The 22,866-nt window shown below is 38.4% G+C and overlaps 1 protein-coding gene across 1 annotated transcript in view; it reads right to left on the bottom strand.

The window, feature by feature from the left end:
- Positions 1-1,208: 1,208 nt before the first annotated feature.
- The window catches only part of TNFRSF11B (TNF receptor superfamily member 11b), a 49,227-nt gene continuing 27,569 nt past the window's right edge, over positions 1,209-22,866 (bottom strand). Inside the window, 4 exon segments of the mRNA XM_036759898.1 lie at positions 1,209-1,597; positions 3,673-3,897; positions 5,573-5,764; positions 11,442-11,811. Coding sequence (XP_036615793.1) covers positions 1,209-1,597; positions 3,673-3,897; positions 5,573-5,764; positions 11,442-11,811 — 1,176 coding nt within the window.

The raw sequence follows: 22,866 nt of genomic DNA, 5'->3' as shown, positions 1-22,866 counted from the left end.
GAGTTGAGGCCCTCTCCACCTGCTTATGAACCTCAGAATTTAATTTCCATCCTGGCTTACTATTTCAAGTACTAAAGTGTCCGCCACTCTTGCCTTCTGGCATCTGAGCATTTTGATCTCATCTTTGCTTGTTTTTGTGAGTAAAAGTTTTTGCCATCTCCCAATATTTGTAGTTTTCTAGGATTAGCCATATCTTACATGTCCTGCTGAAATTACAGGCTGTTATTAATACTTTGATCACTCTGAGCTCTGGGCTCTTAATCAACAGAAGGCAAGATATGTGGAGCAGGGAAAGTAAAGGGAGCACAAATCCCAAACTGCCCTTTTTAGGCAGAAACAGTAAAAAGTGAAACACTGAAAAGTCCACTGAAAAAAATTTAATGGTAAGATTCATAAAGTAAAATCATAAAATCTTTTAAATAAGATACATTCACTTTCTCAGAGCAGATAATTTACATATCACACATTTTTCCCACATTAAAAACTCAGCTAAATTATACATTTTTCCTATCCATAGATATTATAGCTTATACAGTGAAAATTACATTATAAACAACACTCCATGGAGGGAGAATGGCAGGACCTATTAGGAAATGCTACATAGTCTCCATCAAAATATATATATATATATGTATATATATATATATATATTTTATCACTTTCATTTGTCATAATAATAAACAGAATATAAATTTCTCTTTCTAAAATTAAGTCTTATACAATTCCCATTTAAGATGATAAATATGTACAAACCTCCTATCTGAATGAATATAAATAGCAAATACTGCATTAGTGTTATCAGCACGCTTGGAGCTTTTACATTAAATGAACTTTGGATAAAAGCATCCGGGACTGCTGAAAACTCCAAGTTCTCCCAGTAAGACATTCCCATACATAGTAAGGCATGATGAAGTAAAAACATTTTCTGTCTGGGTTATTGATTCCAGTTGAATTACTTCTGGCAGTAAAGGGGGAGACAGAGTCAGTAGGTATCGAACCAGATCCAAGGTTGGGGTGTATTGAATTTTGGGGGTATACTGTCTCTTGCACATCGCCAAGATAGTCACTTATTTACCACATATTGGCCCAGAACAACAGAATGCATCTCCACCCACTCACTCATCCTCACTGAAGAGACAGGAATAGCTTACTCACATATTCCATCATCTCACTGTGTGCGTGAATGCTACCCCAAAGGTCATGGCTGGTTATAAGCAGCTTATTTTACCCGACTGCACTTGGTTCCCTATCATTTCTAGAAATAACTTCTGGTATAATCTGTACATTGTAAAACTGTGCAAAAACTTGACCGTCTTCCTTAGACTCTGAAGGATTGCTTTGGGGAAATGGAGTGTTTTTAAGTGTTTCAGTCCATGCGCCAAGGCCTTCAGAGTATCTTGATCACCATTTTTTATTCTCCACAGACTGAGCAGCTTTAGGATCTGATCAGTCGACTTGCATAACTTCATAGTTTTTTCAATGTCTTCCTTTCCTACTTTCTTCCCAGGTAAACTTTCCATCAGACTACAGAGTTGTTCCAGAGTGAGGTTCCAGCGTCCAATGTGTTTCACCACAGTGTTTTCACAGAGGTCAATATCTGTGTAAATTAGGAATCAGAAAGAGATGCTATTGGATTCACATTCCTGTGATAAAGTCTCTTAAGCCAGTACGTGATGATTTTGTTCTGAGAATAACCTTTCTTTTCCTTTCTTAGGTAGATAAAAATAATATAAAATAATAAGTTTTTAAAAAACAATAATTGAGAGCAGCCAGTACCTTAGTCTGAAAAGAACAGTAAAATGACAATGGAATAAAGTCAATAGACAATAGTCATTTCTATTATTTGGGATTAATTGAATGTTGGGTTGTTTGGGGAGGGGTAGGTATATTATTTCTATAACATCATCCATGATCTAATAATACCACAATCTACAGACTCCAATTCTGAAAAACAGAACAGCTCTAAAAACCAATAGGGCTCAAATACAGGAGCACCATCATCACTGGGCACAAATCTGATGGATTTACTCAAGGCAAAAATGATGACAATCCTGATCAATGGGCAGTGTACTGCTCAAGTGTAGTCAAGTTAATGTTTTCTGGTTCTCTTGATAGTTAATCTGTTCTAACTAAAATTAATTTCTGTGGCATCAAGTCAGTCTTTAATAAATACATACACTCATGTGATCCCCATATTAAGAAAAATCCCTGTAAACATATCTAAGAAATAAACAAGGAAATGGCCTTCATAAAGAAAAAAACTTCAGGGAGGAACTACGATATGACGATGGTTAGGGAAGCTGCCCTATTTAAATAGAACACTGCCTTTTCAGTTTTAGGGGGGCAATTATCCTTTTGAAAAGAACTTTTAGTTTTCCTCTTCCATTTTCACAAGGAATCTGCCATCTGCAACAAATGAAAGCAACCAGCTGTTGTGCTGTCTGAGACTTTTACACTAAGAAAGAAATTATCATTGGGTTGTTTGTTACTACTAAATTGTCTACAAAGTGTATTCAGAAAATGTTTTTCTGAATTTTACTTTTCAGAATGGATGCCAAATATCCACTGATCTAGAACTTTTGCCTTCCCTTTTGATCTATGCATCCGAAGGCCTAGAATTCAACTTGACTTTTTCCTCTGGTTCACAGACTATAAAAAAGGTTTTGGGATTATATTTTTGGGATTGTGGTTTTCCTAGCCTGAACAAAGGAAAAAGAAAGTTTCTTAAGGGGTGTTTTAAGATCTCTTATGCTGTTCATAAGATTTAAAATATGATTTTAAAAGAACCTCATTCACAGAATCACTGATAGAAAAGGAACTTAAGAATCATCAATTATATCCTTTTCATTTTACAGATAAAGAAACTGAGGCCCAGAGACACTAAATGACTTGTCCAGGGCCACACAGATACTGTGTACCTGAGAAGGGATTTGAAAGTAAGTAGTCTTTATGTAATATCTCTACTATATTCTCCACTATATCACATTGGCTCCAATAGTCCTTGCTTTCACTCTGCTGACAGGATTCCAACAAATTCAAACCATGGCACTAGGCCATGAGTGCCAGCTAATAGAATGGTTTTTACTAAACTCTGAATTTTAACTGAAGAAATTGTAGCTTCAGATACTGTCCCATTAATTCTCACAACATCAATTCTTAAAGTCGTTTCTTAAAAAACAGGTTGCATCATGAGGATTAATGAGAGGATGCCTATAAACTTTGCCTGATAAATGTGAGGTGCTTTAACAAATAAATATAACATATGTCCTTGATTAAAGTTGAAATTGAGGCCCATAGTGGTTAGATGACTTTTGTTTGCTTGCCAAAAAAGAAACCGAGTAAGAAGTCAAGTTTCAGGTAGAGGAGGCAGGCCCTATATTCTATTTGGGCCTTACCAGACTCTCAGAGTTGAAAGTAGCTTTTTCTTATACTGTACCCATATTTGGCTTCCAAAAGAAACAACAGGAAAACAAGTTGACCTATTTCCTTTTGGGAGGAATGGCATCTCATATTACATTAACATATTGACCACATTATTTGGAACTCAGCAAGGATTCAAGATGCAGGATCATCAGTTCCATAATATTCAAAAGGGAAGTTGATTAGTTCTCACTTCCCAATGAAAGTATTTCTCTCAGATCCCTGCATGCGTCTTGATTTGGAATACCATACCTTGAATAATCTTCTTGACCATATCCTGGTCTTTGTTTTGGTGCTTCCATAACTTGAGCAGCTGGAAGGTTTGCTCTTGAGAGCTGTGTCTTCGTTTAATCCTTTCTATGGTTTCTGCATTCACCTTGGTACCAGGCAAACTGTCCACTAGGACACTGAGCCAATTAGGGGTAAATTTTGTAGGAACAGCAAACCTGAAGAATGCCTCCTCACATAGAGTGACATCTAAATGGGATGAAAGAGGAAAATTAGAATAACAATGATCTTAGACTCTTTGATTCTGGAGAAACTACTGATTTCTAGAAACATCAGTTTCCTATGAGAAGTTGTGTTAAAATTCAGCTGTATACACTGATTCTTTTAGCTGAGATTCCTTGTATAGTGCCACCCTGCTTAGAACTGTCAAAGTAGAATACAAGCTCCTTGAGAGCAAATTCTATTTCACTTATATTCTTGAACAGAGTGGGCACTTAATTGTTTGCTGAGGTGAATTGAATTTCCAAGTTTTCTAGGGCACTTAATATTTTTTTCTTACTCAGTTAATTTTGAAGAAGGATGATAATATCGACATGACTAAATCTTTGCCTCAAACTGTTTCTCTAATTTAATTTCAATAACTAAATTCAATTAATGCTTATCTAGTATCCACAGGGTACTTTGGATTCACGGCACAAAACAGACATAGAATCCACTCTTAAGGAAATTACAGTGTGACTTAGAATAAGCATATCAAGGTCCCACATGATCTATATACAAAAATAGATGTCATGTAGAGGACAAGTAGAAGGGCCTAGTCTGAATAGGAGTTCATATTATATTTCTCTGTAGACTACCTCTCTTGAGTTTTCTGAAAGAGCTGAGTTTTACAGGGAGCATGTGACAATTTCTGATAGATAGTGGCTATGGTCTTCCTAAGCCTGTCACCAAGGATCTGAGGTGATCTTGGACAAAAAAATTTGGGTGAGGGACAGTTAAAAGTCTAGAATGTGAGTCAAAGAGGAACAAAAAACTCTCACTAATTCAAAATTCAGGTATGTAGTAAGATCAAGGAATAGCCAATTAACAGTCATATGCTCTATTAGTATCCATGCAATGTTAAAGGATGAAGAAGAAGTCCACCAGCAGAATGGGTGGACTGCCATGCAGAATTTTGGGGGATACATGAGCATGATTTCGACAAAACGAGAAAATACGAATGGATCATGGTCTGAGTCTCCATGAACGAGATGACAGATCCATCAAAAATTGCAGTATGTCTGACTTCTATTGAGTAAAATATTCGAAACCAGTAGATCTTAGGATTTAGATGTTAATGATACGTGAGCCTCTTAGGCTATAACAATCTATTATGAATTGTAATTTTTCATTAGCTAACCTCATTTCATCTGTTAGTACCTAATTTATACCTTAGTCAACAATAGTCATGTTAGTTGAAAGTGATAATATGATCTACCTTTAAAAAAATTCCAGTTTGAACTTTTCTCTTTTTTGAATAGCCCACTCTACATCTCTCCTAGTTCCTTCCCTCCCCACTTAGTTCCCTCCTTCCCCACCATCCAATGAATGGTATCTGAACATAGGCAGAAAGGGGCGCAAATGAAGGTAGAAAAGACTACATCAGCCATGAAATAGGAATGCATGAGATAGTAGTAATTTTTGAAGTATGGTTATTAAATAGTAGATATTGACATGAAAGATCATAGCCAGAACAACAGCATTCAGAAATGACTGTTGAATAAATTGAGGCAGGGAGGTTCTGAATGACATTGAATGAGTCATGATAAATCATGCTAGATGAAGAAATATGACAGAACAGGCAGAAAGGAAGAGGTTTTAGGGCAAGCCTTATCATGCAAGGTACTGCCACATTGGCAGAGAAAGGCTTTGGGAACATAATTACCTATTCCACATTTCTGAGTTGCTTCTGTGTTTGCAGCACAGAGATTGTCATGAGTTGCATTTCCTTTTGATGCCATTTGGAGACCGAGGGCACTGCAATTTGTGTGTTTCCTGCACGGTGCTTTAGAGGAAGTCTCATTTGAGAAAAATCCATCTGGGCACCTTTTGCAAATGGTATTTCGCTCTGGGGTTCCTTCAGGAAAGATAACAGCCAGTTTAGCACTTCAGAATCAAAGACTCTCACAGCAGGTATGGCATTAGTATGGTTCTGACAAATCCCATAAAAAGTCCTCTGTTAAGTTGTCCCCACTGTTGTAGACCACGTTATCCTTTAGACTGACTTTCTATGTTCACTTACACCACAGACAGAATGGTCAGGAAAGAACAGATGTCAACTGAGTCCTTTAAACTACTGCTCTTGAAAAATCATGGATTCTGGTGGAAAATAATTTCTGTTTGTTGTTCCATCATTCAATTAATGTAATCTAAATGTCATGTCTCTAAATTCTAACCAGCCCCTAGTGATGTTCTCTCTTGCCTTGTACATCAGCATACGCACTGGCTAATAAATGTGCTAACCTTGGGAAGTAAAATTTTACAATATAATAAAGTGTTGAACAAAGGAAGGGAAATGGAACTGCCTCCAAAATGTAAACCTGCCATAGAACAACATAATAGATGTTCGATGATATCCTATTTTGCTTTAGCTGTTGTGTTCAAGAGAACAGCCATTATAACTTACAGGAAGTATGATCATATGGGCATTTCACTGCACTGTGGGAAGACATTTGATATGTTTGGAGAAAACATTAATAGGAAGAACTTGAACCAGCCAACAAATAAAGATGTCATTAAAATTAATAATGTCAATACTCTCTTTTATGCATGGATATGTACATATTGCATAGCATATTTGCATATGAAAATATCTCCATCTAGTGTGGGTTAGCAGTATTTAAATTATATTTACAGTAGATCATTCCAATGCATTAAACAACAACATGCTATACAATGCTAACTGCTAGAAAGATGTAAATGGAGAGAACTGTGTAATTCTCTTTCCAGTTAGAGATAGCTAGGTGACATGGTGTATAGAGTTCTGGGCCTGGAGTCAGAAGGACTTGAGTTCAAATCCACCTTCAGATGCTAGCTGTGTGACCCTAAGCAAGTCACTTAAATCTGTTTGACTCAGTTTCCTCACCTATAAAAATGAAGATGATAACAGTACCTGCATCCTAGGGTTGTTATGAGGATCAAATGAGATAACAATTGTAAAGTACTTAGCAAGTGCTATATAAATGTTAGCTATTATTATTAGCTATAATCATTCATCTGAGAGTGGAACTTGTCAGCTCTCACAGAAGATTCTATTTGTAATCTATTCTGTATATTTCTATCTACTGCCCTGACTTTTTCTTTTTTTTACTAGACCTATGATTTCTTCAGTGAATAACCTTTTTTTTTTTTGCCAAAGTAGGACAATACCAATTCCCTAATTTATAGCCTTTGAGAGCTTGTCGGAGGACAAAGAAGGGCTAAGAGAGTTGCTTGTGGTCACAGAGTCAATACATCAGAGGTAGGAATTGAACCCAAGCCTTTCTCACTCCAAGGCAAGCTCCCCATTTGGTAACCCATGTTGTCTTTTTCCTTTGCAACTAATGGGTACTTAATGACTTGGGTGAAGATAGTATAGCAACGAAAAAGCTTTTAAGGGGAACTCTAGAAAATTCCTAATACCCTCCTGTTCTTCATTCAATATCTTTTCTACAAGGTAGGAGTACCAAACAATGGGAAAGTTTATCTTAATTATCATTTTATTTATTTTATTTAAAGCTAGAAAAATAGAAACAGTGTGGTCTAGTGGCTAGACCATCAAAGGACTATAATTTCACTGCAGAAATCTCCAGTATAATTTCATTTTATTCATTATTATACTATTTTGGACAAGATGGCAACATCTTAGAGTAAGGAATCCAATCAATCCAACAACCATTTATTAAATGCCTACCATGTTCTAGCAGGGGTGGGTCTGAGGCCTCCAGGCCACATGCAGCCCTCTAGGCTGGCATGTGGCCCTCTAGGTCCTCGAGCGTGGCCCTTTGACTGAATCTAAACTTCGCAGAACAAATCCCCTTAATAAAAGGATTTGTCCTGTAAATATTGGACTCAGTCAAAATGCTGAACTCCAAGAACCTAAAAGGCCACATGTGGCCTTGAGGCCACAGGTTACCCATCCCCGGTAGGGCTGAAGATATAAAGAAAAAGAAAAAAGAAAAGAAAAACTGTCTCAGTCCTCAAGGAGCTCACATTCTATTGAGTTATATGTAAACAAATAAGTATTTTGGTCATTTTCAACTCTTCTTGACCCCATTTGGCTTTTTTGATTTGTTTTTTGTTTTTGTTTAGTGGCAAAGATACTGGATGGTTTGTCATTTCCTTCTACAGCTCATTTTACAAATGAGGAACCAAAGCAAACAGAGTTAAGTGACTTGCTCAGGGTCACACAGCTAATAAGTGTCTGAGGTTGGATTTGAACTCAGCAGGATCAGTCTTTCTAATTCCAGGCAGGGCAGTTTACCTCCTGCACCACCTAGCTGGCCTAAACAGATAACTATATCCATGGTAATTTGAGAAAGTGGGAGAAATCATGAAAACTAAAGGGAATCAGGAAAGGTTTCCTGGTAAAGGTGGGCCATGACCTGCATGGTCAGGGATGCCAAAAGGCAGAGGTATCTGGAAGAACTTCGTTCCAATACTGGTTATGACACATAGTAAGTTTGTGATTCTGGGAAAATAACAAGCTCTCTGTGAGTTTCAGGTAACTCTCTAGGAATGAAGGACTAGCATGTCAGTTGTAAGAGGTTTTGGTGGAATTAGTGTTGGTGGAAAGAGCTTCCACAGAGGGCATACAGCATCTTTCCAATCTTTCCAAAATTTGGGTATAAATTTAAATGGTTGACTCTGTTTCCTAACCTCATGTTAGCAGAAATACAAAGCACAATCTTTAGCATCACCAGAATGTGCAGAAATAGGCCTGCAATACGGTTGGAGGAGGCCACCATTCTGGTATAAGAAATTCCATGTGGCTTAGAAGTATAGTAGCGTCAGGAGAAGAAAATAAGGTGCAGAGGCATTTCATTGAAAAAGGGGGGCTGGAGTGGGGGAAGATTAATGTTTTGGAAGCAGACATCCCATATCCTTCCTTCTGCTTATGTTGGAAAACATTTTCCAGTTGAGAGGACAGCCTGTGCGTTCATGGAAAGTGGGGGCCGGGGAGGGAGATAGAAGTAAATGAGGCCTTCTGTGGTGGGCCAGGTAGAATGGCTGCCTTTGTCCTGAGAATTCTGGCTCATATTTTTCTTTGTAAACATGGTTTCATGCTTCCTTCAAGGAGGTCCCTTCTTCCCAGCTTCATTATTCTGTAAATCTCTTCACTGAAATCTAAAATGTTCATTTCTGCTGAAGTCTAGATTAAATTATTTTTAATAATACTATGTTCAGTACAAACTGGGGAGGGTTGGGTCAACAGAATTCCTCCCTCAGGTGTTTCCAGGAAACTAATTTTAGAGTTCTCCCTAAAGAGAGAAAGAGAAAGAGAAATGGGGGGAGAGGAGGAGGGGTGGAGGGAGGGAGAGAGACAGAGAGACAGATAGAGAGAGAAGCAGAGAGACAGAGAGAGAGGTGGAGGGAGAGAGAGATGATGATGATGATGATAATGATGATGATGAAGTAATATCATACGTATTGCAGAAGGAATTCTTTTTTAGGAATGGATTGAACTATACAGCTACTGAAGTGGAACCTTCCACCTTTGAAATTTTGTGATTTTGGTAGAGTGACTCTACAGGGACAGAAGTGGCAAAGGCAGATAGGCGGTGTAGTGGATAGGACACTAGAATCAGGGAGAACTTAGTTTAAATTATGCCGCAGTACTTACTAGCTTTGTGACCCTGGGTAAATCACTTAATTTCACTCGGTCTCAATTTGTTCACCTCTAAAATGGGAATAATGGCAACACCAATCCCTGAGGCTTAATTTGAACTGAGGTCTTCCTGAGAGCAGCTAGGTGGTACAGTGGATAGAACACCAGGCCCGGAGTCAGAAAGACTCATCTTCCTGAGTTCAAATACAGCTTCAGATTCTTACTAGCTGTGTGATCCTGGGCAAGTCACTGAACCCTGTTTGCCTCGTGTTTTCTCATCTGTAAAATGAGCTGGAGAAGGAAATGGCAAACTACTCCAGTATCTCTGCCAAGAAAACGCCAAGAAAACTCCAAATGAAGGTCACAAAGAGATGGACATGACTAAAAAAACCAACTAAGTATCTTCCTGACTCCAGGCCCAGCATTCTATCCATTGGAGCCACATGTGTGTCATCTGTCTGATCCTCTCATTTTCACCTACCAGTTATGTGATTTTGGGTAGATATCCCTTAATTTTATTGACCTTAGTTGGACTAGATAATCTCTGAAGGCTAACTTAGTTCTAAAATACCATGATTCTTTGAAATATTCTAAAAATTTTCGAGTATGTGTGTATGTATGTATGTATGTATGTATGAATGTATATATGTATGTATGTATGGGCTATGTTGGAATTTTATAAATGTGGTAAACAAAAAATCAGCTTGTCTGAGGATTCCATGATATCTGACCCAAACTTGTATTCTCAAAATGTAGGATAAAGGAAATAGGTCAGAATCTGTGATCTAATTGATATAGGGAATTCCCAGGTGAGGAAACTCCCTCTATCAATACAAGTTGGCATCTTCTTTGCAACTTATGATGTTACAGAGCTGCATGTGGCAAAAGGTATCAAACACTGTCCAGCTGGCCATGCCACCAGCAACACTCCCAAGTATGTGTACGTTGGGGATGGGGTGGGGGGTGAGAGGGTAGATTAAAATATAGTTGGGAAATATTTAACAAAATAAATTAAAATACGATAAAATATGGATCACGTTAATGTGTGGGTTTCTAAGTCAACATGTGGCCCGCAGGAATCCTTACATATGGTTTAGCGGTCTCCATTTATGCTTGAGGTTGATGCCACTGGTCTAGAGCACTGAGAAGTTTCATACCTTGGCTAGGGAAATTAGCCAGTGTGTGTCAGATGAACCTAGCTCTTCCTGTCTGCAATGACAGTTCTCTAACCATTACTCTACCCTGATTTTCAAAATATAAAGGAAAGGAAACACTTTGTTTCTAGACTAGCATTTGTGCTTGGGTTTAAGAATTTGTTTCATCTAAAATGAAGAATAAAACAATTGAAGACACATTGCTCCAGCCTTTATCCTTTTCAGACATGCAGCACATGTTTGAATTCCCTGCCAAAGGAAGAGCCGGCTTTCTTTTTAATAATAAAAATATGCGCTCCCAAATGGCTCTCATTTTTTGACATAATTTATTATAACTGTGCATTGTTACAGCTCTGGCGCCTCATTAATATTGGTATAATTACTCTCTTGGTATCAATTAACATTTCTGATGTTTGTCAAAAAGCATTGTAGCTTGAAGCAGCCAGCTTCCAAATGAAAAACGGAGTATTTATCAGGTATAAACAGTGTAACCCAGAGTAGGCTCCTTTGAAAAAAGGGCAATCCATCATGTTTCTCATTAGAGCGCAATTTGCTACATTTGAGACTTGTCACTAAATTGCATTTTAGTACCACCGGATTCCTCAGAGAGCAGCTCCTTTGGCAACAGTCCATGGCAGAGGTATAACCCAGGAAGCTTCTTCCATTGCCTTTGGAGTTTGCTATCCTGTTGTGTCATCAGAACAAGTTTGTTTCTTTATCTTTCACTCTCGTGACTCTCCTGTGCGATGTACAACACTAATTAATTTTGCCGGGGATGGAAATCAGCCACCTACCTGCTTGTACTACACCGAATCCTGGGGGACAGCTAGTGTGCCTTAGACAAAACTCCAGTTCCAGATACCGTCCTTCCACACATTCACACACTCGGTTGTGAGTGCTGTTACATTCCTGCTTCACATACTGCAGCTCTTTGCACATTCCGCTGCAGTATAGACACTCCTCGTTAAAATGCCAGCTCTTGGTGTAGTAGTGATGGGGGCAGGGCTCACACTGGGTCCTTTTCCTTGTGGTACAGTGCTGCTTCAGGTAAGTGCCAGGGGGGCATTGGTCACACAGCAGCTGATGAGATGTTTCGGGGTCATAATGAAGGTATTTAGGAGGAAAGGTTTCCTGTGTGGTCCACTTAACTGAGATGTCCAAGAACTAGAACGAGGAAAGGAAATGGATGTGGTTAAGCATCAAGGTTTGATCTTCCCTCTGTATCAGCACCACCTTGTATCAAAGTTCCTACCTCAGTATGGTGCCTAGCTCAATACCTCAAGGATCTGATATTTCCTTAGGGACATTGATATAGTGCTAGAAGGGGCCAAGGAAGACAATCCTTCCATTTTGCAGATAAGGATAGTGAGGCTGAGAGAAATGATTATTTCTCTCCTATATTAATAGCCAATTGTTGAATTAAGATTAAGGTTCCCCCCCTTCCTTTCCTCATTTAGAAATCGACCCTTGTAGGTTATTCAGCCAGCCTTTGAAGTGCAGGGTTCATGATGAAATGAAATCTTGAGAGAAACTGACCCAACTAGAAAACTCAGATCTGTTCAAAAGGTAAAGAAATTTTAGTTTAAGTGAATTGATGGATTCTGGCTCATTGTGTTTTGCTCAGACAGGTCTGAGTAGAAGTGCACCCCACCTTTTGTCTAGATTACCCTAGATGGAGTGATATGGGTAATGTGGGTGATATGACCAAGACTGAGTGATCAGAGTCATGTCCCCCAGACTCTTATTAGAACAAGGTCACCTCTCATTATAATATTCATCTCTCATTAGTTGATTGCTACCCTCAGGAACATCCACTCTTCCAAGGGCATATAAGCATTGAGTTAATTCCATGATGGGTCTTTGGCACTTGAGAGTGCCACTGACCCTTTTATTACTTATATGCTAGTATCATTAATAAAATGATTAATTGCCGTAAAACTATATGTCATAAGGTCCATGGAGATTAAGTGAGTTACACAAAGTCAGAGTAGTAAACATCTGAATCATGATTTGAACCCAAGTCATCTGACTCCAAAGCAATGCTTTTCCTACACTGCCACATTGCTTCTCCATGACTATAAATGTTCTACTCCCTCACTTGATGGTCTCCATGAGTTTCTGTGACTTAAAATTTGATCCCCTGGTGGCCAACCATTTGTTGATGAGCTTTTCCAAAGTGGGCTGTTTGCTTTCCAACAAGTGATATTATTTCATTGCTGGACTTGTATCTGAAACCTCTCCAGTTGAGCAGGACCTTCCAAGGCCTTTTACTCAACTAGTGTGGCCTTTGAGAACCAAAGGTCACCTCTCTATCATGATGAGGCAGCTAGGAGGCATAGTGAATTGCATATTGGACTAGGGAATCAGAAATGTCTGTGTTTAAATCCTGCCTCAGATGCTGTGTGCAATGTTGGAGAAGTCATTTAACTTCCCTCAGCATCAATTTTCTCATCTATAAAATGGGGATAATAATAGCACCTGCATCATAAGGTTGTTGTGAGGAGCAGACAAGATAACATATATAACCTTATAAGTGCTAGAGATATACAACTTATGAGCATAAGGAGTAGGAAAAATCAGAGTAGGACTCCCATGGAAGAACCAGCCAATCAAACATTTTAAATAGATACAGACCTATCCTTTAGAATCGTTCTGGGGTCCATGGACTTAGGTTTTTTCAAAAAATATTTTGACAATAGTACTTCAATGTAGATGATTTCTTTTGTAATCCTATGCATTTTGTTTTATGTATTTAAAAATGTTATTCTGGGGAATCCATAGCAAGCTTCCAAAGAGGCCCATGACACAATGATGGTTGTGCTCCAGGGGATTACCATCCAACATTCAAAACACTGACTTTACCCAACATGTAATGAACATACAGACAACAGTAGTAGAAAGAACACTATTATTGGGATTTGCTTCCAGTCTGGCTCTGCCACTGATTCATGGTATAACCTTGGACAGGTCAATCGCCCCTTTAGTTCTTCATTTTCTCATCTACAAAATAAGGGGTTTGGCTTAGATGATTGTTAAGGCCCATTCTAATCCCTATAGTCTACAGCTCTATGATTCTAACTAAAGCAAATAGTTAAGGAAATTGATATTTGTAGTTTGTACAAACAATGGGACTGTTGAATTTAGGGGTAAGGAATAAAGTTAGAATTGGGGAAGAAGTATATGTTTATAGGGTCAATATCTTGCATAAAATCATCATCTCCAACCATGGGGTGGAAGAGATGAGATTCAACAACAATCAAAAGATATTTGTTAAGAGCCTATTATGTGAGTTAGACACTATACTAGACACTGCAGATACAAAGATAAAGAAACAGTTCTGACCTCATGAAACTTTCTACCAGGGAGAGAGAGAAATGGGGGATTAAGGGGGAGAGAGAAGATAAGAGGGGGAGGGGTTGAGGAGGTGGAGAGGAGAGGAGAGGAGAGAGAGAGAGAGAGAGAGAGAGAGAGATCAATGTCCACACAAATAGGCAAATTTCAAGCATATACAAAGCAACTTCAAGAAGAGAAAACATTAACAAGTGGTGGGACTGGAAGGGGTTTGCTTTAAGAGATGGCATCTGGGTTTTTCTTTGACAGAAGCTAGGAATTTTAAGGATCAATGCTAAGGAGGGAGTGACCGTCTATAAAGACAAGGAGGTGGGAGATGGAATGTCTTATAGTTGAATCAAGTCAACAAGTATTTAATAAGTACCTGCTATGTTCCAGGCATTGTTCTAAGGGCTGGTGCTACCAAGAAATAATAAACACAATTCCTTTTCTCAAGGAGCTCATAGTCTAATGCCTACAAGTTTGCAGCAGCACATAATTGAACAATGACAGTGATGGAAACTGCTGAGCTGGGAGAGAAAGGAGTTTGCTCAAGAGATGGGGACTGCCTAGAAGAAGTACAAGGGGGAAGGGGGAAGATGATGATGATGATGATGTGGTGGTGATGATGGTGATGATAGGTCATCCATAACCTCCTTTGAATAACAACTACAATTCAACCCAGTCAGCCTGATATTTATGATAAGGTACATAAGAAAATAAATTGAAGACCCAGTTTATTTTTCCTATTAGATTCAAAAGGGTCTTTGAGGAGGCACTGCTATGGTTATTTATTCAAATGATAGGTGGTGTGTATTATGGTTAAAGGACACCAATATTAACTGTTTTCAAGCTTCAGGGAGGTAAAAGACTAGAACACATCAGTACTTTTTCCATCTTCATATACTGATTTGCTGAATCTCAAAACCTCACTGACATTCACTGCAATGGGACATCTATCAAAAGATAGAGAAGATGTATTGCCTTTAGTTTGGGTAGATACTATATGCCTGTTCATAAACATACAGATGTTTCCATCAGAGAAACTGCATTCTCTTCTTACCATAGGCTTTAGAATTCCAAGATGAAAAGCTGACATTACTTGGAAAGGATCTATTGTCAGATGCCTGACAATTCATCCATTGCTTCTTCAATTTGATATCTGCATACCACTATTTATAGAACTCTATATCATCCATGATCATCACAACCACTTTACCCTTAGAACCTTGGACTCTGCCCCTGGAACCTTGACACTATTACACCACTTCTTGGTTGGATTTCTACCTCCAGCACACTTTCAGTACATTTCTATGCCATTCTGCCACACATATTACTCTCACCCCTTTCCAGTTTCCTTCCCCCATTAGAATGGAAGATCTTTGAGGCAGGCATTTTCTTGCTTGCTTGTATCTGTATCCTCAGAGCATAGTGTTTGACACATAGTAAGCCAGTAAATGCTTAATAAACACACACACTCTCTGTCTGTCTGTCTGTCTGTCTCTCTCTCTCTCTCTCTCTCTCTCTCTCCCCCCCCTCTCTCTCACTCCCCCCTACTCCCGTATGGTGTGGAGGTGACCCTAGGTTCTAAAAGGGGATGCAGAAGACTCAACACTTTAACCATTCTTAATGATCTCACAAGGCTTCAGGTCCAGGTCCAATAATAGACCATATGTTTGTCTGAAGAATAGTCTAAGTTTGGAAAGATCATTTCAAGGTTGCTTATGGGGTGAAAACATTTTTGGTCACGATAACTTTTCATGGTTTTTTATCTGTTCCTAATATATGACAGTCTATCTTCTACCCCTGTGCATTTGCTCTGGCTGGCCCCAACATTTGAAAGCACTCCAACCTTGTTTCTACTTTTCAGAATTCCTCTCTTTTTTAAGATGCAGCTTAAGCGCCATCTTCTGCGTGAAGCCTTTCCTGGTCCTCCCAATTGTGAACTGCACTTCCTCCATAATACATTGTACTTAACTACTTTGTATTTAGTTACTTTACATTTATTGCATGTCTATTTACACATATACTGTTAAGGACCTTTAAGAGGTCCCCTTTTTGAGTTGTGATATCGTCCAGAAACCCTGGACCCAGAGCATGTAGGAGGCCCTGAGTGTGTCAAGGACAAAGCCCTCCCTCCCTGAGCTCCCACCCCCTAGCTGACATAATTTGTTGTTTGCACCCCAAGCTGGATTCCTGGTGTGTCCTTGGGAGGCAAGACAGGCACCAGCCAGTCTGGGCCAGGTTGAGAAAATGCTTTTGCGGCTGGGCTCCTTTGCACATAAGCAGATCCTCCTATCTTCATAGTCTAGCAGTTCCCAAGGGAAAAGAATGTGGCTTTTGCCATTTCCTTACTTCTCTCCTTTGGGAGGGATTTTGTCTTTTGCCTGCCTTTACTTTACTATACCTGTTCCCTCTCATGCCAAGTCCCTTCCTGGTATCTTTGTCCTGCTGTTATAAACACGCAAAGTTCTGCATGAATTGTGAACTCTTTGGGTTCCACATGCAAGTTAATTTCTCTTGTAATAAAACTGGTTTTCACATAAGTTGTGATTGCCTGTTGACAATTCTTACATAGGTACCAGCATTAGAATGTCAGTCCTTGTGAGAAGGGCTTGTTTCAATTTTTGTACTTGTATCCTTAGCACCAAACATGGCACTTGGCATATAGTGATGCTTAACAAATGTTTGTTGATACACTGACTACCACTCACTAAGTCTGGGAAGTTGTGATGTATATTACTTGAATGTTGAAAGATGGGAAGAGGAAAACATAGAATAATTGATTAAACATCGGACTGAACTAAAGAGGACTGGATTATCTCCCAGCCACTGCTTAGAACTTGTGATATGACCTCTTATAGAGCACAGTTTCCCTCTGTGTCTTAATGACATTTTCTCTTCATGAGCAGAGATAACCTGGGTCATTAGAGAGTTCATATTTGAAAAACTACTGAATTTTCCTTAAAGAATAGTATCATATCAAAAATTATCTATAATGTCACTTGGGTCAGAGTACTAAAACTAGGCGTTGAAAGACTGGCTTGTTCCCAGTTCGAACTGACTTTGGGGTAAGTCAGTTAAAAACTTAGTAAAAAAAGGCAAAGAAAATAATGATGATCATGCTGATTTCTGTAGAGTGATTTGTAATTCACAACTGAATCTTGTTTAAATTGTTAAACTAGGGGAAAGAAAAAAGGTACCATGTCAAGGTGTCACTGTAATATAACCCCAACCCATCTCTAAACACTATACAAGCTTTCATTGTGCATCAATGAAAGTGAAGTGTGGCTTGGGGAATGTGGCATGTGGAAGGTGGAACAGCCATTGGACTAGCCGAGGGTTTTTTGGTTTTGCTTTGTTTCCAGGTTGGGTTTCCTACCTAATTTATGGGCTAGCAAAAAAGGGGTGAGTTCTGGGACTGCCTTAGAGTTTTCAATTGGCTCAGATGAAGTTATCTCAAGGAACTAGAAGTGAAGGGTGAGGAGGAAGCAATTATAATTCTGGCTTGGTCGGGACATCTTAGAACCAATTATAATCTTTGGGAAGGTCTTATTATGGTCCTCATAGCTACCCTCTGATTCTAAGGGGCTGCCTTCACTCAGAGTAACTCCTTTAGACTCACTGAAGGCTTTGGAAAGACACAAAGAATGGCTTTATTCTATTTCAAACCTAGAGTGCCTCAAAGCAGCTTCACAGTTCTAAAACACTCAGTAGCAGGTATGGTTCTTCCCTTGGATACAGTGGGATCCATTCCTCACCAGCTGCCTCTTTCCTCCTTTCCCATTGTGCCCTAATCCAAGTGGAAGTGGAGGGGCTCTGTCCTCTTTTTGCCTACTGCCCCCAAAGATTCTCTTACAAGTCATCTGGTAGTGATCACAATTGAGATCTTCACAAGCTAAAAAGTTTAGCAAACTGACTGGCTATTGGTCATCCAGATGGCAATTTGGCAATATATTGGCCATTCTTTTGTGACTTTTAAATAGGTTCTAATCCTCCTAATAAAGGCAGTCTCTATACAGAGGGTGCCAAGGGATGGGCCAACTCTGGTTGCAACTAAAAAACTTGCGATTTTGAAGTGCCTCCTATGTTCTAGGCATTATGCTAAACATTTTACAGTTATCTCATTTGATTCTCACAACAACCCTGAGTGGAAGGTGCTATTATCCCCTTTTACAGGTGAGAAAATTGAGGCAAAGAGAGGTTAAATGATTTATCCAGTGTCACAGAATTATTAAGTGTCTGAGACAAAATTTGAACTCAGATCTTTCTGACTTCAGGCCCAGTGCTCTGTACACCATGGCATCACCTAATTGCCTCTAAGTGCCATTCTGAGTTTAAGACAATCCACTAGAATAAATAAATGGAGATGATGGAGACCACTATAAGGCCTTCCTAAAGTTTACAATTAGTTATTAGAGTTCCTGACCAAAGCAGAATTCTTGCTGCTTCTTCCCCATCGTTCACTTCCAGTTAGTTCCCTGAGATAACTGACCCTGAGTCCATTGAAAGGGCTAAGGAGGTCTCAAAACACAAAATGAATAAGAATTACATTATATTTGTTGCCTTTCTATTACCTTGGAAGCTGAAAGTAGCTGGGAGCTACATTTCCCCTGTCTTTTTCCTTTAAAGAAGGAGGGGTTGAAAGGAGATGAGGCATTATATCTGCTTCCCCTACCCTATCTAACAGTTACAGGGTAGGTACTGCTAAATATCTCCGTGGTCTTCACCATATGGTACTATTTAAGTACAATCTGTCACTGACTGTGAATTCTATAAACCTTGCTATTACAAGGATTTAGCCTATGTAATTGAACATTGTTAAGGACTGGTTACTCCTGAAATCATATTAGGAAGCTAGGTGTCAATCAACCTCCTCTACTGGGAGGCTGAGAAAACCCCATGATAGTAGTTTAAGTATTTTGAATGATTATAACTTTAAGTTAGTTTGCAATCATGTCAGAGAAGAGTTTTTCAAGGCAGCTCTATGGAATTGGCTATAAAGGCATACTCAGCAAATTAATACACTGACTGATATCACTTTACAACCATGCCATTAATATATTCTATCCAAATTGTGCTATAATGTACCAAAGCACCACAATTCCACTTACTGTTTGTGGATTTGCCCAACAAAAAATCCCATTTTTCTTTCTTTCCCATGCACTGTTAAGCTTTTAGAAAAAGCAGTCTATATTCATTTCTTCTTTTTCTCATTAACTACTTACTACCTAGACTCTTTTGATGTGGTTTCCATTTTCACTACTCAGTTATAATTTCTCTCTCTAAGGGAATGAGAAGCTACTGTTTACCAAGTACACTGGCCTCTTTTCAGACTGAATTTCCTTGGTGATTTCTGCATTCGATATTCTTTAATACTATTGACCAGGTCTCCTTTCTTGATATGTTTTTTTCTTTTGTCTTCCTTGATAAAGCTCTACCTTTACTTCCCTATCTTTTTGACTGCTTCTTTTTGTTCTCCTTCAGTGGTTTGCTCCTGTTTCCCACCTAAGTATGGAGTCTGGTTCTAGACCATCTTCTCTTTTATCTTTGCCATGGAGCACTCATCTACTCCTCTAACTTATGACTTTTATTCAGATGACTCCCAAATCTATATCTCCACAACCATATTCTCTCATAAGCTCTGGTCACCTCTATTAGACCTTCATCTTCAACAGCTGACATTTTTACCCATCTTCAATGTCCAGCTAAAATTTCCACTGTGAAGTTGTTCCTAATTGAAGTTATCAATCAGGATACTCTTACCTCTTCCATGCATTTAATCAGTTTATAATTTATAATATAATTTGTCAAGGGTGGACCACCTTAGGTTACTTACAAAGTCAACAACAGTGACCACAATGGGATCTTATATTTTCTATATTTTCGAGTTAAGAGTACAACGTAAAAATGTTAAAGGCTAATGCTCCCTTTCTCTTCCAATATTCTTGTTGGAGATGTTTTTGAAGCATATGTGTCTTATTCTAATAAAAATTATACATATTGGAAAAGTAAGCACAGAGATTGGTAACTGGTGATGTTCTTTCAATTGCCCTTTTAGCAGGGAGGGAGAACTTAGTAACAAGGCCTACGAATTTCCCCCTACCTTTGATATCTTCATTCCCTTTACCTATCTTGAAAACTCATGCATCAATCTACCCTAGTAATTGTATCACATCTGGCATGGGCTCCTCTAGTTCAGCTGCTTTTCCTTTCTTTATTCATTTCAGTTTCATTTCTACCTCCTCAATAAGCACATATAGGACTGTATTGTTGGAGTCCAAGTGTGATGGTTCCACTGTTCTTGATGGTGAAAAGATTTTTATTACAAGAATATTTCCAGATCTTTTCTATCTTTTTTGTCTTTCTATTATCCTTCTAGCTCCATCTTTAAATGTCCTCAGGGTGACTTTGCTTCAAACTGCTTTTGCTAATTGTTGCTTCTCTGTGTTTTAATGAGGTGATATAAAAAGGAAGGCATAAGATTTTACACAAAAGTTTTATGCTTTAAACCAGTGTTCCCCATGGCTGACAGCTTTCATTACTTGGCAAACAAGTCAAACGTTTACTGGTTAAAGTAGTCTTCAGGCTCTTTTGACTTCCTCAATATGATACTTGATATGTTATTAATTAAACTTTGGTATAGAATTATTGTAATCACTTTTAATGTCTTTCCATCCATCTATATTCTAGTTTTTGGCATCAATGACATATTTAAACAGGTCTGGCTACAACTTTTCATTGCATGCTATGTTTCTTTTTTGTTTTGTTTGCTTCTAACCTCATATTAATTTTGATCTTTGTTCTAAGAAGTTTGTAGTCTGACTGTATATAGATTATTTAGGAGTGATTCCCACAACTGTAACCAGTCATTTCCTGCCCATCCAAAAAAACCCAACTATATATATTTTTTGGGATGTTATTCAGTGTCAGCAACATCCAATGCCTTGTGATTTTTTTCTCAAAGAAAATATGGATATGTATGCCTGCCACTTCTGACCTTGCTTGCTCCTTACTCCTGAATGTTATTGTTAAGATGTTTTCTCCAACATATTTTTTAAATGTCCTGGCCAATTCCAAACTTGTACTGAAGCCATTGATATAATAATTAATGATTATAAAAATAATAATAGTTAATATTTATATAGTGCTTTTAAGGTGATCAGACTTTACGTAAGTGGTCTCATGTGATCGTCAAAAATCCTCTGAAACAGATACATTATTATTCCCATTTTACAGATGCTAAAGCCAACTGTGAGAGCTTAAGTGATTTGCTTAGAGTCACATAGCTAATAAGTGCTGAGTCATGATTGGAAAACCAAAATATATGTTGATTCATTTTGGAGGGTCTTGCTGAGATCTTCATAGAGTTTCTCCACCTCTACATCCTCTTGCTGCTGTTCTTCAGTCATGTCTGACTTTTCATGACCTCAGTTGGAGTTTTCTTGGTAAAGATACTGGAGCGGTTTGCCATTTCCTTCTCCAGTTCATTTTACAGATGAGGAAACTGAGGCAAACATGATTAAGTGATTTGCCAAAGGTCACATTAACTGAAATAGTTTTTACAGTGCCTCTCTCCCCTTTTTTGGTTTAAATGCTTATCTCAAAGTTCATTATTTGGGTTTTGATGGCTCAGAGTGAATGCAAATAACAATTGTTTGTGTTCTGGCCAGAAATTCTGAGGGTCTTCCCCTCCCATACTGATTCTTTTGTGAAGGCAAACTAGGCTACCTTTTGCCTCAATTCTTGCCTAGCTTTCATTCACTGAATGGATATTGTCTCAGACAAATTGAGATCTGGGAAAGATATTAACTTAAAAAGGCCAAAGTCTCCCACTGCATCCAGGGCCATAGCCAGCCATCCTGGCCTATGTCTTGCCACTAGACTCCAATGACTCTGGAGGAAAGAGTGAGACTGAAGACTTTGTACAACCCCGCCTCACTTAAATACAATTCACTTGCAAAAAAGAAACACTGTGCTGATATCATTGGTCCTCTTCTAGAAAGAATGATGAACAACAACAAACTTATCCCAAGCACTGTAATATGAGATGACTCGGTGTCCCAAGGAATGATCTTCCTTGTTGCTTTTCAACACAGGGTAAAACCACTTCTGTCAATACCTTAATTTATCTTTCTAAAGATAATCTGTGACCTGCCACAGCCTGTTTGGAATTTAGCTGCAGCTATCTTCTGCTTTCGTATTTTGTATATCAAGAATGATACAATTCAGTTCCTCCAATAATATACCTAATCATTGGTCACTGGCAAAAGACCACACACTTGAGTACCAATAACTATGTTAATATTTATAGATGGTCTAAAAAGTGTTTGGTTGTTAAGTCTCCTCTGTCTCCTTTTCTTCTACTCTGCCACCACTGCTACAGAGCTAGAAGTGGACCTGTATAGAGCTGAGAGTTATATTATAGTTATAAATATAGATATAGCGATGGACAGATAGTAGATGGATAAACAGATGGAAAGACAGATAGATGGATAGATAGAGAAATGGGTAAAAAAATGGATAAATAGATGGATAGACAGATAAATAGATACACATATGTACATCTATCTACATATATGCATAATATATAAATATGCATAGACAAAGACACATATATTGCTCATACAGTGCTAGCCTAGCCTTTGAAAATGCATGGCCAAATCTATATTTCAATATAGCATCAGAGTACAACTTTCAGGAGGAGTTAGGCACAGATAACATAAAATATTTTAATTACTTGAATGGAAAGAACTGAACCCTGTATCCTTTTTCTGTACTTAATGCCATGTTTTCACAGGCCTAATTCAATCTACCTAACATTTATCTGTCACCAATTAGTGATGTTTGTTAGGCACACACCTACGTATTTTAAAAATATCAGTTACT

The sequence above is a fragment of the Trichosurus vulpecula genome, chromosome 1 (assembly GCF_011100635.1).
Source record: "Trichosurus vulpecula isolate mTriVul1 chromosome 1, mTriVul1.pri, whole genome shotgun sequence".
Taxonomy (NCBI): Eukaryota; Metazoa; Chordata; class Mammalia; order Diprotodontia; family Phalangeridae; genus Trichosurus; species Trichosurus vulpecula.
The sequence above is the reverse complement of the archived record's forward strand: the minus strand, read 5'-3'. Positions and strand labels throughout refer to the sequence as shown.